Source organism: Chrysemys picta, chromosome 8 (genome assembly GCF_011386835.1).
Source record: "Chrysemys picta bellii isolate R12L10 chromosome 8, ASM1138683v2, whole genome shotgun sequence".
Lineage (NCBI taxonomy): Eukaryota > Metazoa > Chordata > Testudines > Emydidae > Chrysemys > Chrysemys picta.
Genome location: NC_088798.1, coordinates 79,803,141 through 79,824,224, shown reverse-complemented (window position 1 = coordinate 79,824,224; position 21,084 = coordinate 79,803,141). Strand labels below are relative to the sequence as shown.

At 42.5% G+C, this 21,084-nt stretch overlaps 1 protein-coding gene across 1 annotated transcript in view; it reads left to right on the top strand.

The window, feature by feature from the left end:
• DOCK2 (dedicator of cytokinesis 2) overlaps nt 1-20,780 on the top strand; it is a 492,812-nt gene extending 472,032 nt beyond the window's left edge. The window contains exons 46-52 of the mRNA XM_042850773.2: nt 345-428; nt 4,914-5,051; nt 8,797-8,924; nt 12,568-12,742; nt 15,432-15,552; nt 18,285-18,430; nt 19,938-20,780. Coding sequence (XP_042706707.1) covers nt 345-428; nt 4,914-5,051; nt 8,797-8,924; nt 12,568-12,742; nt 15,432-15,552; nt 18,285-18,430; nt 19,938-20,012 — 867 coding nt within the window. The 3' untranslated portion in view covers nt 20,013-20,780. The remainder of the gene's footprint in view (nt 1-344; nt 429-4,913; nt 5,052-8,796; nt 8,925-12,567; nt 12,743-15,431; nt 15,553-18,284; nt 18,431-19,937) is intronic.
• Nucleotides 20,781-21,084: the final 304 nt, after the last annotated feature.

Sequence of the window (21,084 nt, the reverse complement as noted above, 5' to 3'; positions counted from 1 at the left end):
GGCACCATTCATTGATGGATAAATTATGGCACTCCAACTACGTGGTACCCCTAACTGAAGTAAGTGTTAGTTAAACTTGAAAACAAGAGGTTGGCTTTTCAAGATGGTGGTCCTGAGCTCAAATGCGTTAAATGGACACTGAAAATATTTGAACAAATAAAAATGCCCTTTGATCCTCAATTGGTTTACTAATAAAGCATCACCACAAGCGGCTGCTCTAGAGGAAAGCGGATGTCTTATCTTTCGATTAGAGATAGAGTTCTATAGTGATCAGTGACTCACGCTGGAGAAAGCATTGATTCCTTTTCGTGTTAAGGACTGAATGATTTACATGCCCCTTGCAGGCTTTCTTCACCGATGAGTATGCCAAAGACCATCCAGAGGATCAAGAGAAACTGAACCGACTCAAAGACCTGATTGCTTGGCAGGTAATGCCATACTGGCAGCAATTTTCTGAGGTTTACCTGGTTATTCCTTTTTTCCATTTATCAGTTTTCTTTCCATTGGGAGAGTGTAATGTGACTTAAATCGGTCTATCATTTTTATTTGTATGTTTCCCTCTCCTGCTTTTTTAAAAGGAAAAAAATCAACATTATAGCTAGAAACTAACAGATTGGCTTGGTGCTACATTACCAAAGATTTTTACAATGGATTCCTACTAAAACAGTGTTTCTCAAACTGGGGTTACCGCTTGAGTAGGTTTGCCGCTGCAGACCAATGGGAGCTGCTGGAAGCAGCGGCCAGTAAGTCCCTTGGCCCACGCCGCTTCCAGCAGCTCCCATTGGCCTGGAGCAGTTAACCGCGGCCAGTGGGAGCCGCGATCTGCCGGACCTGTGGACAGGGCAGGTAAACAAACCAGCCCGACCCGCCAGGGGCTTTCCCTACACAAGCGGCAACCCCAGTTCGAGAAACACTGTACTAAAATGTTCCCTTTACCCTGTGATAAATCTCCTGTCCTGGGGACATATGGTATTGCAGAGAGGAGGTATGAGAGGAATTAATTTGAACCTATTCAGGCAAAAATGCTCTCTCAAACACAAAAGGAGGCTTACACCACTTGGCAAATGTTAACATATATAACTGGAAATCTGCTTTACTGACAAACTTACTGAGATGCTGGATCAAATTACACAGCCAAGAGTTGTTATCTTCTGAAATGGAGTGGTGCAGATAAAACTTTGTAGGGGATCTAGAGATAGTTATTTAAAAAATAAAGAAGAGGCTGTCATTTTTGTGAGGTTTGATCCATTCCAAATTGAATACATTTCCTCCTGCAGAGTACTTTTTTATTTTGAGGAGGGACTGGTTAGCAGTGTCTGGAGAGGGGTGGGTGAAACACCACCAGACTCGGAGAAATCACCTGACAACCTCCATACAGGTTGAGGGCAGAGCTTTAACAATAGGCCACAGAGCTACCCCCTCTAGCATATCTCTGGAATTGTTTGCATAAAATTCTCACAAAAGGAGCTACCCTTATTGCTACTGGGTAAGATCTTAAACTCTAGCAGACGTCCCTGGAGACAAAACTGAAAGTGTAAGAAGACCATAAGGGGCTTCACAAGTTGATTGGAGAAGGGGAACCTATAAATGTTAGAAAACAGTTCACCTTCATTTTTAGCTTTCCTCACTCATTTTAAACATTCATTGTTTGTCATACTTTTTTTGGAGTCAAAAACTTCAATGGAATTTTGTGTTGCTTAGGGGCCTGGCAGTACATGCCCCATATCATGTGCATGATTGCTGCTGCACATCCTTATGCAACACTCAGCTCCACAAACAGCATAGAAGAGTGGTAGTCAATACTTTATAAGGTTGATCTCTCTAGAGAAAAGACAGAATATTCTACCTGCGCCAGCTACATTCCAGCTATTTCTTTCTTATTTTTAAAGTGTGCTTTGATAAGCTACCCAACCTGCAGCTTCCCCTTGTTCTCAAAGAATAAAACACATCTACTGTAGACGGTGTCACAAAAGCAACATCAGTTTTGATGAGATTCAAGGGAAAATAGCTCTCTTTATTGTCCTAAACTATTTGGTGCTACAAAGAGGAGGAAAAAAAAAACCCATGACTTCAGGAAATATCAGAGCTATTTTTATGATCTTGTCAAAACAGTTAATGCTGCTACAAAACTGTATCTGGGACACAGAGTGACTGTGGGATAGAAAAGCTTCATTTTAAATTTCTCTGCCAATCTATAACCACCGTTATTTGTGAACACCTCCCCTCCCTGCTCTGAAATGTAAACAACATGAATGAAAGAGAAATATAATATATTTGCTATGAACAGAATAGGCATAAAAATCATTACATTAAGTTCATGCGCAATATTAAAATATGCTAGTTATTCTTAAATGTCTCAAATCCTACCACCTGGTTCCTTTTTCCCCTAACGTGGATGGCTGGGAAATATTATTCATTAGACAGGAATCCTCTCACCAGTAATGTGTGACTCTAGATTTCTTTTGATATGTCCTGTATATCCCTCTTTCTACTATAGAGCCTGCCATATATTTCCCATCACTGTATTATCAGAACAGCTCACACGTGTTCGTGAAATGTGGTTCATAACACCCCTGTGAGGAAGGGAAGCATTATCTCCATTGGACAGATAAGGAGGCAGCAAGCCTTGACTATCAGTTCCTGTCTTTAACCACAAATGAAGCTTCCAAATAAGTTTCCTCCACTGCATCTTGTTGAATTTTAATTGCTCTGGTTTTCGGGCTTGCCATAACTGATGGTCACCAAATTTCACAGATTTGTCTCCTGGATACCCCACACCATCTATCTGCACAGTGTTCTTCTCCCTTATTGACAGTCTGAAACACTTAATGGATGCCCCAGATTGCACTACAAAATTGCAGCTTTTGTGGTTTGTCTTTATTTAATACAATGCCCTTAGGCCCCAGAACTGTGATTCGGATACTTCCCTGTTAGTCCTCCAGGAGAGGATCAGCAGATTGTGCATAACAGAGGTACTTCTAAGGAGCAGGCTGAGAATGAACTTCCATAAAATATGAGATCAGTAAGGATATGTGTATATATGTTAATGCTATTTACAGAGTCATAACACAATACATGAAACCTAAAAATGTAAGTGGATAATGCAAAAAACCAATGCATTACTTAACTAGCTATAAGGTTTTTGCCGCATTACCAATAGATTATTTGCAATAGGATAGTTAAAAGTATAGTGAATAAATCTCACAAATAGCCTTCTTAAAGAACTCAGGAGCAAGTAGGTGCCCTCTCAGTTGGGGAGAAGAGTGGGCTAGTTTCACTGCATGGCTATACTTGTTTACTATTGTTTATATATAGGGCCCTACCAAATTCATGGTCCATTTTGGTCAATTTCACGGTCATAGGATTTTTTAAATCATAAATTTCATGATTTCAGCTATTTAAATCTGAAATTTCACGGTGTTGTAATTGTAGGGGTCCTGGCCCAAAAGGGAGTTGTGCAGAGGTCACAAGGTTATAGTAGGGCAGGTTGCGGTAGTGCTACCTTTACTTCTGCACTGCCGCTGGCACTGGCACTGCCTTCAGAGCTGAGCAGCTGGAGAACGGCAGCTGCTGGCTAGAAACCCAGCTGTGAAGGCAGAACTGTCCCCAGCAGCAGCACAGAAGTAAGGACAACATGGTATGGTATTGCCACCCTTACTTCTGCACTGCTGCTGGCAGGGTGCTTCTTTCAGAACTGGGCGCCTGGCCAAGAGCTGCCACTCTCCAGCCACCCAGCTCTGAAGGCAACACAGAAGTAAGGGTAGCAATACTGCAATCCCCTTAAAATAACCCTGCGACCTCTCCTGCAACTCCCTTTTTGGTCAGGACCTCTAATTTGATAAATGCTGATCTCCCCCATGAAATCTGTATAGTATAGGGTAAAAGCACAGAAAAGACCATATTTCACTGTGGGAGAGACCAGATTTCATGGTCTATGACACGTTTTTCATGGTAGTGAATTTGGTAGGGCCCTATTTATACAGTACCCAAAAGTGTGCCAGGCACTTTACAAAACAGCTAGAGATGAGAGATACAGTCCCTACTCTGGAGATCATATAGTCTAGTGTAAGAATGTAACAAAGAAAGTGGGGAGGCAGAGGAGAAGGATCACAGTAATAAGATGATGTTTGCTTCATTCTGAGTATATTTAGTATTTATTTTCTGGTAAAGTAACTTGCTATGTGTTGCGACACATAATTTAAGGGATTTCATGTGGGATTTAAATGAAGAGAGGATGTTGTCTTGGTGAACTGGGATGGAGAGGCCTGTTTATCTCTAAGAGAATGGCTGCCTGCATCTCTCTTCTTCTAACTGAACAGATAGACTTAAGATCCCCTGGCTTAAATCACTGGCAGTCCCAAAGACACAGAATGATGGGTTTCCAAGAAAAGTTAGGATTTGGAAGCTTGGCGTCTGACAGCCATTTAGATCAAATGGATCAACCTTTCTGTCTACACTCAATCATCAAGAAATGGCAAGTGCCTTTGTTAGTAGATGGATTAGTATTTGAGATAACCAAATCTCCCTTGACAAGTCCCATGAGTGCACAGAATTGAACTCTCAATGCTGTTTCTGTGAGCAGAGCCAGGGATTTTCTCCGATTCTTTCACAGGGTATATCCAAATCTCAGAATATGGAGGAAAAACAAAAACCTCCATCACCATGAAGTAGCCCACTCAGACAGCCTGCTCCAACAGTTTACCCAGCAAGCTGGCTTTTCAGAAGCCCTCTCCAATTTGTAGTAAGCTTCCTACCTGCTTCTCCCAGTTCCTGGGGCTGACAAATCTATTCCAGTTGACAAATCTATTACAAGTCTCAGTAATGGTTTTACAGTTGACTTGGCAGATTCTGTAAATGGAGGGAGGGGGCTTGGCAGATCCAGTTTAATATTCTTGCTTTTTATTTTATCCAAGATACCTTTCCTTGGGGCTGGAATTAAGATTCATGAAAAAAGGGTTTCTGATAACCTTCGTCCTTTCCACGACCGTATGGAGGAGTGTTTCAAGAACTTAAAGATCAAAGTAGAAAAACAATATGGAGTCAGAGAATTGGTAAGGCTCTCTATTTATTTCTCTCCTCTCTGCTTCACTTGCCCTTTATTTAGTGTATGCCCTGTACTTTTCCTGTAATCAAAAGTGCCTCCTGCATATTTGTTACTTAGGGTGGTCCTGTGATGTGAAGGCACCATGACCTGAATCTTACAGTCAGAGTAGTTTATTAATTCCCTGATGCACCAAACATCCCCCATTCTGAGATTTGGAATCCTTCCCTATCTCTGTTAAACTTGCATTTCTTTTTCATATTATAAAGAAACAAGCCCTCTGACAACATGCCATGACACATTTTTTTCTCTTTGGAATATTTTTTAGTAGCTCTGATCCACACTTGTCCATAGATAGCTCCCTGCCCTTGTCTGATTCCAACCATGTGACTCTACTTCTATTCCCAGATAACTCTGGGAGCAAAACAAGTCTAAATATCTGAACATTCGTTCAGTTGTTTGTTGGTGTTAGAAAGTAGAGCCCTGTCATTTGGGGATTGAAATTGTGCTGCTCCTGCTATATATTCATTTTTTATTTTTTACATGTTGATTCAATTGTTATACTGGGGGAAAAAAAAACTTCTCCCCTACAGCCTGGGCATCATCCTATGGTATATTCCTGAATAATGCCAATTCCAGCCATTTATGACAATATCTTTCCTATAATTCAGTCAACTGGAGGCAGACTCAATGTGGAAAGAGATGTAATCCAATGTTCACAATCTAGCCAAATGTTGAAACCTTCAACAGCCATTTAGATCAACTTTTGTAAAAGTAAAGAATAACCTATGTATGATTTTTATTTGACAAGAGCAAGAATAGAATGTACTGCTTTTGTGACTAACCCCCTCTTCTTCTCCACACTAAGATTTCCTTTCCAAGCCTTTCATAGTTTGACAGAATCCCCGTGGCCTACACCAGGCAACATTTGGCACACGGCCCACCAGGGTAAGCACCCTGGCAGGCTGGTCCGGTTTGTTTACATGCCGCGTCCGCAGGTTCGGCCAATCGCGGTTCCCACTGGCTGCGGTTCGCCGCTCCAGGCCAATGGGGCAGCAGGAAGCGGCGGCCAGCACATCCCTTGGCTCGTGCCACTTCCCGCAGCCCCCATTGGCTTGGAGTGGCAAACCACGGCCAGTGGAAGCCGCGATCGGCCGAACCTGAGGACGCGGCAGGTAAACAAACCAGCCCGGCCTGCCAGGGTGCTTACCCTGGCGTGCCATGTGCCAAAGGTTGCCAATCCCTGGCCTACACAGTATACAGTTATGATAGTTTTCAGGATGCCCAGCACGGAGAGTCAATTGTTTCCCCCTGCCTCCAGTGAGAGAGATACTTGCTTGTGCTTAACTGGGTGTCCACTCCCTGGCCCCTCCAGTCTGTTAGCCACCCTAACAATCTCCTGTGGGCTATGCCAGCTTTACTTTGCCTTGCAGGTTAACAATAGGTGCACCCCTGTCCCTGAGCCCCTTTGAAACATCTCTCTGTAACATTCAGCCCCTTATCCACTGAATACTCACAGTGATACCAGGTATATGGTCTGCAATGGAACAATATACACACCAACTTGAACATATCAATCCAGGGTCAGCTCCTTCAATAATACCACAGCACTGAGATATGTTTACCGTGAAAACAATCATAAATTCAGTATCAAGATTTAAGAGATAGTGAGTAATGATAATGGAGACAGAAAGGTTACATAGAAAACAAAATCACAACACGCTTTCTAGAGACTAAACTTTCAGTCTAAGTTCAGCTCAACCGAAATGTCCTTCTGCAGCATTTCCAACCAAGGCTGGTTGGGATCCCATTTTCATGAATGTAAATGCATTGACCATTTACTTCCTAGGTGCAGGATCAAGGGATGTCTTTTTGCCTTCCTCTTAAATTCCCCAGAGATAGGACAACCATTCTCCTTGTCTCTGTTGACTTTGTATGTAAATAGAGCTTCCATTTTATGGGCTTACAATGCTTAATTTACAAATGAACCGAGATAGGTGAAAATACATAGTGTGTCAACCCTGCCTTGATCCAGACTTTTGGGAACATATTTTCATTATACATATATGAAATAGCTCTTTAAATGCAAATCTCCCCCTTACTCATTCTGGGCTGCCTTCCAGAGCTGAGGTTCAGCATGTTTCAAAATTATGTAATGTGCTGTTACAAAATACAGTTCTATTCAAAGATACGCTATGCAGCAAAGCACATTATTTTATCACTGCTCAAGAAGTTTCTCATAAATTAATAAAGTTGGTGGATAACAGTATTTCATCCATTTTATCACATACAGAAAAGCCAGTTAGTTTGAAATGGAGCGCCATTTCAGTGTTGTTATCCCTAATTCTCTTTCAGGCTGCTGGTGCAGGCTTTTTCTATTTAAAAGGTGGCTGCACCCATTGTGTGTTATCACAGCACTCTGGGAGCTCACAGGATGAGAGGCAATTCTCACTGCACATAAACTGTGAAAAGTGTTTGAAAATAAACTTGGGAACTATAAATGGATTTTCTGGTCCTCTTGCTGGAGGAAACTGTCTTAGTGAAAAGCAATAGCATCAGGAACCAACAGTTGGGGAGTCTAGCATATGAGATTATACACCAATTTCCAAATGGATTGAACATTATCTGAACAATCAGAAGAACTTTATTATGTAATTAGCAAACATGGTGGGTCCTCGGATTTATTTTTAAAGTTATTATTGTGTTATTAAAGCAGGATGGAAAGTAGTTCACAATAGATATGTGTTGGGAAATGCTTCTCAACCTGTGACATTACAATGATGAACTAAAATGGGGAATGTTCACACTTACAAAACTCACTCGAGGCAGTATTTCAGCTGACAAAGAGGAGGGCACATCTGAACACACAGTTTCATTGTGGATCCTTGGATCCAACCCTCAAGAATGGGAGCAGACTCTGCTGTTTAGACTTATGTTGGGAATTGGCCAAGAAACATGGACCTTGCTGCTGCTACTACTAGCATGAGGATCCAGAAAGAAGGAAGTCAAAGTCACTGCCATGGAAATAATCCCCAAATGAGCTGAGAGCTTGCTGCAGCCCGAGCACAAAGAAGAATGATGAGTGGCCAATAGCCAGTTCAATTTCCCCATTGCATTGACCAATCTTGGCTAATAAGAGAGACTTGGAGTCATGTCCCCCTTCTCATCTCAGGCCATGTCATTTGCATGATTTAAAGGAATGGAAATGGATGGAGCACCGAGCATGACCATAGCAAATCAAGGTGACCAGATCTGATCTCACTGGCAAGTCTGTCATGCTGTACCTGTTTTCAACCTGCAGGTTACAAGGAGGAGAGGAATCTGAGCCAGTCAACATGAAAATATCAAGGGGGGGTGGGGTGGAAAAGAGAAGCTTAAACGTAGAGAGGAGGCAGCATCTAGGCTTGGGACAAGAGAAATAGTTTGGAGTGAGCATTGGCCAGAGCTATTTGATAAAACAATACACGTGCTTCCCTGCATCATGTCTGAGACTAGCCAGTGCCAAAACCTGTGTGTGTGTGTCTCTCTCTCAAATATAAAACAAACTGTCTCAATTCTTCTTACCACTTATTCTCACTCTACCACTTAGTTTTAGAGTTCCCAGGGAGAGTAAACAAAATCAAGGTAATGAGGTTACACTTCTTAGTTAATGAACTGTTTCCTCCAAATCCACTCCTAGAACATCTGTGCCATCCTCATAAAGTGTGCATCACAAAAATTGTTCATGGTATATTTTTTTCTTTTCTGTCTCATAGCCGGATTTCGATGACAAGAGAGTAGGTCGGCCGAGGTCAATGCTGAGATCTTATCGCCAGATGTCAGTTATTTCACTGGCTTCCATGAATTCAGACTGTAGCACTCCAGTCAAAATGGCCTCAGAAAGGTGGGTCGTTAATATCACACTAAATGCCTCCACCACCACATCTTGTTTTCATCCAGTTACATATGATTAAGCATAAGACCGCAGGAAAACTATTCAAGGAGTCAGATCAATGGCAATTACTTTATATATGTCAGCACCATCTTTGTATTGAAGTCAGGGCTACTCCAGATGGTGAGCTGTACTATTTCACATAATGTGCCAGGGAAAAACACAATATACTCTAGAACAGAGATGGGCAAACTACGGCCCACGGGCCGAATGCAGCCCGTGGGACCGTCCTGCCTGGCCCCTGAGCTCCCTGCCCGGGAGGCTAGCCCCCAGCCCCTCCCCTGCTGTCCCCCCTCCCCCACAGCCACACGGGCAGCACGCTGGGCAGCGGAGCGACACGCTCCTGCCGAGCAGAGTGGTAGCATGGCTGGCTCCGGCCAGGTGGCGCGGCTGCCAGACATGCTGTTCTGAGCGGCATGGTAAGGGGGCCGGGGGGTTGAATAAGGGGCTGGGGATCCCAGGGGGCAGTCAAGGGACAGGGAGCAGGGGGCGGTTGGATGGTGCAGAGGTTCGGGGGTGGTGGTCAGGGGACGGGAAATGGGGGTGTGGGGGTGTTGGATAAACGTGGGAGTCCCGGGGGGGCCTGTCAGGGGGCAGGGGTGTGGATAGGGATCAGGAGATGGGGAACTGGGGCGGGGGGGGTAGGCATGGGGGTTCTGGGGGGCCTTTCAGGGGGCGGGGGTGTGCATAGGAGTCAGGGAAGTCAGGGGACAAGGAGAAGGGGGGGTTGGATAGGGGGTGGGGACCTGGGGAGACAGTTAGGGGCAAGGGGTTCAGGAAGGGAGTGGTCAGGGGACAAGGAGCAGGGGGTGTTGGATGGGTCAGTGGTTCTGAGGGGGGCACTCAGGGGATGGGCAGTGGGAGGGGACGGATAGGGGGTGGGGGCCAGGCTGTTTGGGGAAGCACAGCCTTCCCTACCCGGCCCTCCATACAGTTTTGCAACCCCAATGAGGCCCTCGGGCAAAATGTTTGACCACCCCTGCTCTAGAAGGCCCATCTGAGATGAAGATGAGAATGAGAATTTTAAATACACTTACGTGATTTTTGAATATCATTACACAAATATTTAACAGTTGAAGGTGTTATTTTATTTGTAAATTCTGCATCATTCTGAAAAATGATGTTTGTAAGTTTGATTTATATTTTTGTTTGTAGCCCCTCCCCTGAGGTGTGGCTCAAGTCTCCTCCATTTACTTCTCTCCTCTTCTCACATGGGTTGGGTGCTGGGTTCTTTTTCTGGTGCCTAGTGTCTCCTCACTGTGCCAGGCATAGAGGTTCTGTCTCTTGAGGAAATCAATACAACTAGCTGGCAAAGAGTGTGTAGCCCATTACACAAGGGGTAATAAAGTACATAAACAGAAACCCCAGCAAAAGAGTGACACTACAAAAATAATGGCATAACAAAGGGTGACTTCATTGGGATCGGAAAATAGGATCTGGGGAGGGGGAAAGACTTACAGTTAACTAATAAGTATTAGACATTAATAAATAAACCAGTCTCCCACCTCACAACACTGATAACTCGTCCCAGCCACCAGCTCCATCCCTGGCATCTTCTCAAGCATATGGCATGCTGAGTTTGAGTCCTAAAACAGAGCGTTGCATGACTGTAATTGTTAGCCAGCATAAACAAAGGGTCCTCTTACTATGTCTTCGTTCCTGGGTGGGGCAGAGTTCTCTTCTGGCTTTTATCAGGCTCACTGGCTCCCTGGTCTAAAATACTGTGGGGGTCTTGATTGGCTCTTGATAGCCAGTGCCAGGTTGGATCTCTCTCTCTGCTGGATGCTGGTCACTGCAGTGCTGGAATTCCCTGATCCATACTGCTAGATCTCACAGCAGTGCAAAGAACCCCTTTTTGTGGGGAGTGGGAATTTAGCAAGGTACTCCCTGTCTCTGATTTGTCTGGGTCAGCTTCCAAAACCAAAACAAAAACTGAACTGTCTCCCTGAGTCAGGCTGTCCCCTAGCTAGGAGTTCTGCAGTCCAGCCAGTGGATTGCTTGTCCAGATTACCCTATGCAGAAGCTTCCCTATTGGCCTCAATAGGAGTTTCTAGTTCCTCCTTTCCCAATCCGGGACTCCACACATGCTGGGAAATGGTGTCAGGGGGCTCTGGTGGCTATTATAGTTGTCCTTTTGGGCAGGACCCAGCTCCAGTTGACAAATTTGGGGGTGCTCTAAAAACAGCTGTTTGGACAGCGGAGTTGCTCCAGTCCAAGCTGCAACTTCAAAGTGCTCTCTACACGGCTATTTCTAGAGTGCTAGCGTGAGCCTCGCTAGCCCAAGTCTATCAACCCAGGCTGAGACGCTTGCATCCACACACTTTGTAGCCATACTCTTGGAGGCGGAGTGTAGAGCTCCAGAAGCTGCCTATCTCCAAGTTGGAGGTACATGTGGGAAGGGAAGTTTTAAAAATGGTCAGATAGGAGATGAGGCTTCTTTAGTAAAACCTCTTATCTTACTAGAATAACTCTTACCCCATCACGCTCCCTTAAATGTAGTTCTTGTCTAGTTTCTCTTTTAGACTTTGAGTTATGCCTAAAATGAGAGCTTTTCCATACACAAACTTGCTGCCAGTTTCAGATCTCTTTGTATATTATTCTAACCTTTGGGCTTTGAATAGGTTATTGGTTACACATGGTCACTATTATTACATTGTTTGTTTTTTAAAAACAAAACTAAGCAACCGAACAAAAAAATACCACCACCCGGAGAATATTGTCAGAACTCAAAAATGCATCTGTTTAAAAGACACTTTTACTTCTTACAGGCTCAATTCCCAATTTGGAGTTTAACCCTAAAAGACTTAATTAAAAATAATCATAATAAAATAAAGTAATAATACCTGTTAGCAACTGTGTGTCAGCCAGCTCAATAGCACTTTACCTGGCTTTCTCTGTTTGCAAACACTGATTCAGAAGTCACACATTTAATCTGAGGAAGGTACATTTTTGTACCAGAGTTCAAGAGGGAAAGTTTAAGTCCACCTATTATTTCACAAGCTGTTTCTCTCAATGAAATGTGGCCAATATTTCAACTGTAAACATGTCTTGGCTGTGCCACCGCATTCACCCTCCTAAAGATTGTAGGGGAGTTCGGCTCATCACTATGTACCTGGTTACTCTGCAATGGACTGAAGAAATTAATCCCAGAAGCCAGAGGGGATGTGTTTACATCCTGAGGCATGAGAAGGGATGGCAATACTCCTGTCCTAAAGTGCCCAGCCACCAGAGCAACATATTTTGCTTTCAGCATGCATGTAAAATACACAATGTGATGTTAGCTTGGTCCCTATATAATTTAGGTGCCCTAGAGCTAATTCTGCAACAAAAAATGTGAAGTGCTCATTTTAGATTAATATTTAACAACCTCTTGGACATTAAGACATGTTGATGTCTCCTGTGAGGCAGATGTTAGTAGACAGTTGCCAGCTAGAACACAGTGCTGTGCTCTTCGTTTGCCAGTGATCTGCAGTACAGTTCAGAAAGTCAGCACAAAGGATGACTATGACTGCATTTATGTGTCTCAGGAAACCACCTGAGATCTTCGGTGGCCTTTATAATATAATGGAGCATGTTTTGTTTCTATTTTCTACAGCTTTGAACTGGAAGTAGCACCACGAAAACCAACCAAATCAGAGTCAGAAGAAAATGTCCTGCAGATAAGCACTCAACCTGAGGTTAAATTGAGAAGATCCAAGAAGAGAACAAAAAGAAGCAGCGTGGTATTTGCAGATGAAAAAACAGCACCCGAGCTTTCCGATATGAAATGTGTATGTTACCAGCCTAGAATGTATTCTAATAATCCCCTCATCGTGGGTGCCATTTTCATTTTCAGCAGATGTCTTGAAGACATTGTGTCCTCCTGGAAGTTAAAATAAACAGTGCATTTTATTAAGGCCACTCACAGCCAGTTTTCTGAAATACTCATCACTTTGCCAGAAAAGAAAACCTGCAAGAGACTGAGGGCCAGATCCTCAGCTAGTGTAAATAGTGTCTTTCTACTGTCTTCACACCAGCTAAGGATCTGGCCCTGAAGTTCCAGACTTTTTATGCCTGGCCAGCTAAAGATCGCATGCTTGGTGCGAGGGTTAAATTAGCATTCCTGGGGAGAAGCGAGTGGTTGTACTGGCCATGGTGGTACCCCCCTTCCAGTGGGGATTATGTCAGAAGTGATGAACCCTGCACATTTTGTACATTATGCCAGAACATGGGAAATAGCAAGTTTGCAAACTGTTCCTTAAATGGTGCCAAATTTGAGCATATAGGCATTGGCTTCTCTCTTGTCCTATATATCACCCAAGTGCCTTTATCAGACTAATGGATCATCAGAATGACTTATATGACTTACACTGTGCAGTTTTTTATAAGATCATCTTCAGGAGCAAAATGTTTTTGAGTGTAAAAAAAGATGCAATTTAAAAGCAAAAAACTCTCAAAGGTTTAGCTGGAGAAGCCCTGTCTAAATTCAAGTGCTAGGCAATCACTGAGCTGAATAAGGAGGTCAGAGTATATGTCATTTTATAAAAAAATCTTTTGGACGAATCATTAAAGACAAGCAGAATTATTTCCCCATATGGATAAAGCTGTTTAAGATTCCTCTCAGAAACATAGGCCTAATTCATTGCTGCTGTCACGGATCTGACTAATGGAGCCCCACTAGGGATGAATTTGGTTTTTTACACGTGCACTTAAAAATGACAAACACCTACATTTTAAAATCAATTAATTAAAAATTGTTTCTTTCTTTATTCATTTGCTGGAAGCCAAGTTCTGTGTTTTGGCACACTGATGATACCACTAGAAGCACACACTCTGCATTCCAGATGAGGATGTGCCACACTATAAAGGTGTAAAATGGGCATTTTGGCTTCAGCTTCATTAACTAGAGAGACATAAGTGATAGAGATAACCACGAATAGTCACCTACCTGACCATAAGCCACACCTTGAATCTTACCACATATAGCATTATAGGCCTCCCTGATGGCTCTCTCATATATACAATCCTGGTGGGCAGAGATACAGAAGTTAGGATATGACCTACCCTCACAGAAAGAGGCCTGGTCTAGACTGCACAGTTAGGTCCACATAAGGCAGCTTATGTTGACCTAATTATGTCAGCGTACACACTACAGCTTTGTCCCGCTAACGTAAGTGCCCTACTACACTGACATAGAGCTTATGTCGGTGTAGTTAGGGCAACACAGTGTCTGTGTATACACTGTGTTCCTTACATCACTGGTGGCTGTCTTGTCAATTTCTGGAGCTGTGAACTTGAAGAAAATCAGGTATAAGCAAAATCTGTACAAGAAGATGACAGCATGTACATTTTTATCTGTACAGGAAGAATTAAAAACTCAATAGCTTAGTGCCAAAAACAAAAGCTGACAGCATTGCTTCTTGCACCAAAGTTAACAATCCCTGGTAATGCTTCCTCCAAAACTTGGTTAAGTAGGAAATGTTTCCTAGTAGGAGCAATAAGGGAGCACTTTAGAACAGCAGCGGCCGTTAAAAATAGGACAAAAATAGTCTGGTTTTGTTGCACGGGTAATAGCAACAGTATTTGCAGCAGAAACAGAGAACCCTTATAATTGTAGTCTTGGTAGATGCAAAGCTTTTCAGTGCACCATCAGTTTTGGTAATATAAACAGACAGTGTTTATTTGGTGGGCAAAAGAAAATTGCCTTTTTTCTATTTTCTTTAAGGACTGGTCTGGGTGGAGGATGCATTTCCATTTTTATGCTCTTTCACTTCAGAATTATGATCTTGAGAAGAGAGATCTTTATAGCGGGACAGCAAGTTTTAAAAAGAAAAAAAATATCTACAGCTACAGTGCCTTCCCCTCAATAAACTACAAACTGTAAAGAAGTGGTCACTGCTCATCAGTGATGGAATAATTCATCCCGTGAAAAAAGTCTCTTTTTTGTGTGAAAAAATGGACCTTTTGTAAAATAAATACATTTTTGACTCAGGTTATAAAAGCGGCATGTCTCTTCTAGCACCTAAACTGACGGCATTAACGCTGGAGGGAAAATAGTACTTCACAGTCTCATTTTACTTTCAGATCCTTTTCTGGGTTAATGACAATATTATTCCATATATGGTAGGAACACTATCACACAATCCTATATAGCCTACAATGTATTGAATTGTCAGTTTTAGGGGTTTAAATCTCTTTTCTCAGTCTGTGGAATAAGCAGATTATTGACTATAAATCAGCTCCAGAACATTTACTTAGGAAGTTGTACCTTTCATAGTCTCCACGGGCCAAATTCTGTTACTTTATGAATAATCCCACTGAAATCACTGTAATAAGGTATTATTCACTGTGAGTAAAGGTAACAGAACCAGGCCATGGTTGTGCCTCGCATATAAATTGTTAATTTATCTTAGCTCACCACAATTAGTTATATCTGCGTTAAACACTGATGGTAACAATTTTGTATTTGTTAATATATAGCTCTCAAGGAAATATGAGTTTATGAGCGACACCAACCTCTCTGAACATCTGGTAGCACCTCAGAAAACATCTGTTCTCAAGCAAATGAGCTTTGCCAGTCGTTCTATGCCAACTATACCAGGTAAGCTAATTACAGTAAGAGAATTAGAGTGCTGCACTGTTTGCCTGCTATTCATTTAGATTAAAAAAACAAACATGAGTTTTTTGTTCTTCGTTCTATGGAAGCATTTGATTTTAGAAAGCTTTTAGGGTTGAAATAGAGTTGGCTAGGACAGCACTTAAACGCTATTCCATAGTGATAAGGCCTTAAAACAGAATAACTCACTCTCATTATGCTGATGAGATATTATGTAAGTTCTGGGAAATGTAACAACTACAATGTAAAGTATTGGTTTGAAAAATCCTCAGGGGCCCAGCCTCCTTTCAGATAAGGAAAATGCCTCCTCAACTTTCAATGCTAATCTAACTCTCCCACATTATGCCTGTTGTATCTAAATGATGTAACAGAAAAAGTCTCTGAGGACATAACTCCATTTATGGCATCACAGGGGAATTGCCTCAGGCTGAGTCTGGAATAAGTCCATTGGCTAAAAAAATTCAGTGCAGAACCACAGATGTCTTATTAAATTACCGTCTGACTGCACCATAAAGGGCTGAAAGGCTGAGCACTGACTAGCACTAGTTCCTCTCTTCCTGCACAGCAGCACAATAAGGAACCAAACCTCCAAGAAACCTTGTCTTCCAAGGTTCCCATGGAGCCAAGGTCCATTGACTTTCCCAGCTGTGTGCGCCCTTATTTATGGAAAGGAAACATATCCACAGCGTGTCCAAGAGCGGAATGCAGCAGGAATCAAAAAGCGATGAAAGGGTTGCTCTGTCCCCTGCTTTTGAGGGGGAAAAAGCCAACGGGTTGAGATCAATAATAGTGCCCAACACAGATGCAGCATCTCACAGATGGGGAAGATGGGTGTGTCTGTGTAGAGGCCCAAAAGTGAATATAGCCCCTGCTATTGACATCTGAGGTGAGATTCCCCGAGGGAAATGGAGAGGGAAACAGCCAGTGGCAGCCTGGCAGTTGAAGAGAGTCTCTCTGGTAGTTGTGTGGTAGGCAAGACCGACAGCCAGCAGTTTTATGAGCGGGGTACCATCACAGCACTGTGAAGTCCTACAGTAATGGAGAGCCAGAGCAGGCCCCCCTACAGTTGCTACCTCTGAGGAAGTCAGCAGGGAGGGAGGGAACAGACTCCCACGTCTGTTCTTTGAAATAGGTAGGCAGAAGATGCAAAGAAAAGCCACTTCAGCCAAAATTTGCCTGAAGGGAGGGGAAAGGGGCAAACAAATGAATCAGTCACACAGGGGGAATTAGGACAACAGCATAGCTTCACTGTCTGTGAAAACTAACCATGAGCCTTTGCTCTCCTGCTGCAGAGAAGGGCTGTTGCTAGATACGCTCCTCCCTGCAAGGGGTGGCCCTTTGAACCATCACTGTGGTGAGGAGAAGGGCAATGAGGATTGTGCCTTGCATGCTCCTCAAGGCCCCTCATTCCCAGCAGCATTGATTGATTTATTAATCCTGGCCATTAGGGCTGGGCCACTACCAACTCCAACCATCACATGCAATGCGAGGGTCAGAGAGAACAATTTGCAGCTGCATGTGATGCACAACACACAATTCTGGCTGCCTAGTGAAGAGTATCCCCTTCTGGTAAAGCTGGGTGAAAACCTGAATGAAATAGTTTTTTTTTTAAATAGTATTAGGACCTATCTGCAATGCTCACTTCCATTGGACTTACTTCCCCATGTTTATTTTTCATTTTGATCAGATTTGTTCACAGCACAGGTGAACATAGCTCCCGCCAGCTCCTGACTGTACCTTACACTTCACACAGAGACCGCATGTTTGTGAGGCTGGTTAAATAGACGTGACAGGACCCTCTGGCTGGCTAAGGCCTTATCCTGGCAGGTGCCCAGGAAAGCTGGTTGAAAAAAGTCAGTTATTTTGGGGGGGAATTTCTAAAAATAAATAAATAAATAAGATTGTTTCCTTCCAAATTTTCTGCAAACATTTTTTCAACAAAAGGCCAAAACTAAAAATAGGTTTTTGTTTTTCAGAAACAGTTTCCTGTTAATGCTGGCATTTCTACCCCCGTTTTCAAATCCTGTACAGAACTAATCGAAATAACATAGTGGTAGAACAGACTAACTCTCCCATTGCTGCAACTGACGGTGGAGCTCTACCAGTGGTAGCAACGGTGGGAAGTTTCTCCGGAGTAAAGATTAGTGAAAACAAGCTCTTCTGACTCAGCAGTTTACAGTGTACATTCTGCCCCCTCATCTCTTTGCTTGAAGAGGTAGAGGCTTTGGGTCTGGTGAATTCAGATGTGTTAGTTTATTTAGCCCATGAGCAGACCCTGGAATATTTTCCTTAAATAAAGCATAATCTTTTCCCAGTAATCCTGACTGCCTATTTAAAACGTACCCACAGGAGGAACTTGCCTTCTCCCTGCGGAAGTATCTTAGAATAGCGACTCTCATTCTTCCATTTGTACCAGAGCAAATCAGGCGGGACTCAGCCGCAAGCAATAGAGTTACAAAAATCAATATAGAACCAGTGTTAGTAAAAGCAGATCCAGGCCCAGTGACTGTTCTATAAACAGTTTAAATGTAACTGTAACCAAACCCAGCCCCAGGTAAGCTAGTTTCCCCTTATGCTGCATTTCAAGAGTTATGATTAGACTAAAACATCTTACCTTTCCTTTGGAATTGTAAGAATTCATTATTGTAAGCTCTGCCTTGTGTCGCACTTTGTAGAAGTCTCTTTCCTAACAACCAATCATTTGTTTCTCTTTCAAGGGTTAACTCTGTCAGTAGTCTGTACCCCAGCTCCTGATGAAATAAATGCATCACAAAGGCTAAGCCAGCAAATTTTTCCCTCTACCTCAGAGGGAGATAAGAAGACCCTGAAAAAAAAGAGAGTGAACCAGTTCTTTAAAACAAAGGTAAGTGTTGTGTATGTATGTGTACAAAAAGGAGGACGGATCACTTTGCTAAAAAAAACCAAAAATGCATTGGCATAAAAAAAAAGCCCAAATAAATTCCAAGTGTGAAAGTAAAATGTAACAAAGGGTTTTAAAAGCAAGAGGCCTCTGTGGAACAGAAACTTACCCAAAGTTTTATTTTCTCTTACTTAAATTTCTGACATCCGTACATTTTCCAGGATAAAGGGGGAGTGAACTTTTCCTTGTAGGTACCAAAGAAAGCGTATTTTTCTGCATTTTCCATATCTAGATACAGTTTATTGCGAGGTGCAGTGCTCTAGCCATACCACAAGAGGTCTCATTTGATCTACAGCTTTTTTCTAGTCTGATTTACACAACATCCTAATGGCAAAACTATTATCTGTTGCATTTTTAAACTTAAATTGGGCAGCTGGCTCTTAACAGCACAATAGTTGCTAATAGCCTGTAGTGCAAAGTATGTTACCATACACAGGATGGGTCAAATTCTGACCTCAGATACGTACCCATCTGAAGGTAGAATTTGTCTCTCACTAAAATCAGCCAAGCTCCCTGAAGCAATTTGTGCTCAAACCCCTATTGATTTAGGAGAGGTTTGAACAATTAAAAAAACAAACAAACCCACATAATTTGGCCCAATGTCAGTTAACTATAAAATATTTTATATTCGGTGCAGACACTAAGATCAGAAGTTTTGAAATTTGCCTTGAAAATGCATGTGCCCTGTAAAGGAGTCTTAGAGATATCAGAAGGTTGTATTTGATAGAGGTGCCAGAAGCCATTGATATTCATAGTGGAGGAGCATTTTGTGACATCTATAATATTTTACACCCATCAGCTCTCTGCTGATACTTTACAAAGAGTGTGTTTGTTGCATTGATTTCATTTCCATCCTTTTGTTCCTACTGTGCTTTAAAAAGCCATAATAGCTTGCTGTTTTCTGGGAGAGTAATACAGCATCGGAGAAACCCGTGTTTAAATGTTTTCTAGCTTATTTCTTCCTGATAGGAGCAAGAGTAAAATAACTTAATTTGGAGCCCCTGGGGTTTTGTTTATATTAAATTTGTCTCACAAAGGCAGAGTACTGTACATGTGAATCAACTTTACATTGTGGTCTCTCCCAAAGTGAAAAGAACAAACAAACAAACAAACCCTGTTTACAAGCCCAGTCAGGACTTAATAAAAGTGTAGAGCTCCATCCTACAATGACTTAGTCATGTCTGTAAAGTCTTGTCAAGGGGATCACTCACATGAGTAAAGTTATGCATGTGCTTAGGGCTTTGCACTATGGGGGCCTTATTAAAAAGAAAAACCTTCAGGATTTGGCCCATGATTTTTCTTCTGACTTGAATGTGATGTTGTGCCACTGTTGAAGCAGGCAATGCTGAAAACCAGATTAAAGACACAAGCTAGTTACGGTATATGCATTCAATGGGGTCCAAGCAAAACTGCCTTTTAACATATGACATTCTCTTCCTCTTTTATGCAGCGCATGTCCAAACCACCTGAAGATGGAAAGCACTCTGGAGAGCGCCATTCTGAATCCTTATCCACAGAGCTGTGAATTCTTTCACTTACAAAACAAATCATTTCCCAGCAAAAAAACAAAACAAAAATCCCTAAATGAGACTGTTTTTGAGCACTCTCCTTTGAAGAGAATGGCATTGACATAGTATTTGGATGATAGAGAATACATTCAAGTGTAATTCACACCTAAGGCTCTGTATAATTAATTAATTATAATATGGATGTTAGGAGAAAATGAAAACACATAGCGATCATGGATCCTGCTGCAGTATAGTGAAAGGTATGCGTTAAAAATACTACAGTGATCCTCTTTATTACAGAAGTAAAAGGCAAGGTATGCTAAATGGGGATGAAATTCACTCCAGTGGAGAGAGCTGCTTGTGGGTCCTCACACACCCGAGTGACGTAAGTTACACCAACCTAGGTGCTGGTATGGACAGCTCTATGTTGGCGGGAGAAGTTCTCCCACTGACATAGCTACCGCCTCTCGTGGTAGATACAGCTGCGCCACTGTAACCCTTCTAGTGTAGACTAGCCTTTATTTAATAGAAGGCCTCAAAGATTCAGTCCAGTCCTATTCAAAGCACATGGAAGTTGCACCATTTACGTCCATGGGAGCAGTATCCGACCCTTCCTCCAACACCGTATGCTTGAGAGTTTTTTCCAGAATGGCCTATCTGTTTTGTATTGAAAACATTCCCCAAAGTTTATATACACACGTGAGTTTATGTCAGATCTGACTGTATGGTATAAGCAAAGCTGTATTTTCTGCTGTTCAGCAATAAAATGTTAAAGGTTTCTTTTATTTGCCTTGAATGTTTCTGATGGGAATCTCTCCAAATGTCCTAGTATAATATGTGTTAATCGTTTCTTACTGACAACAGCAGGAACTCTGCAACTCCGAGTCCCATTCTTTCCAAATGTAATTGATTTTCTGCCTCTCTGACACTCGTGCGATAGAGTTCAAAGATGATTCTTTGTTCTCATAGACTCATAGACTCATAGACTTTAAGGTCAGAAGGGACCATTATGATCATCTGGTCTGACCCCCTGCACGCTGCAGGCCATAAAACCGTCCCCGCCCCTTCCCTGGACTCTGCTGCTGAAGT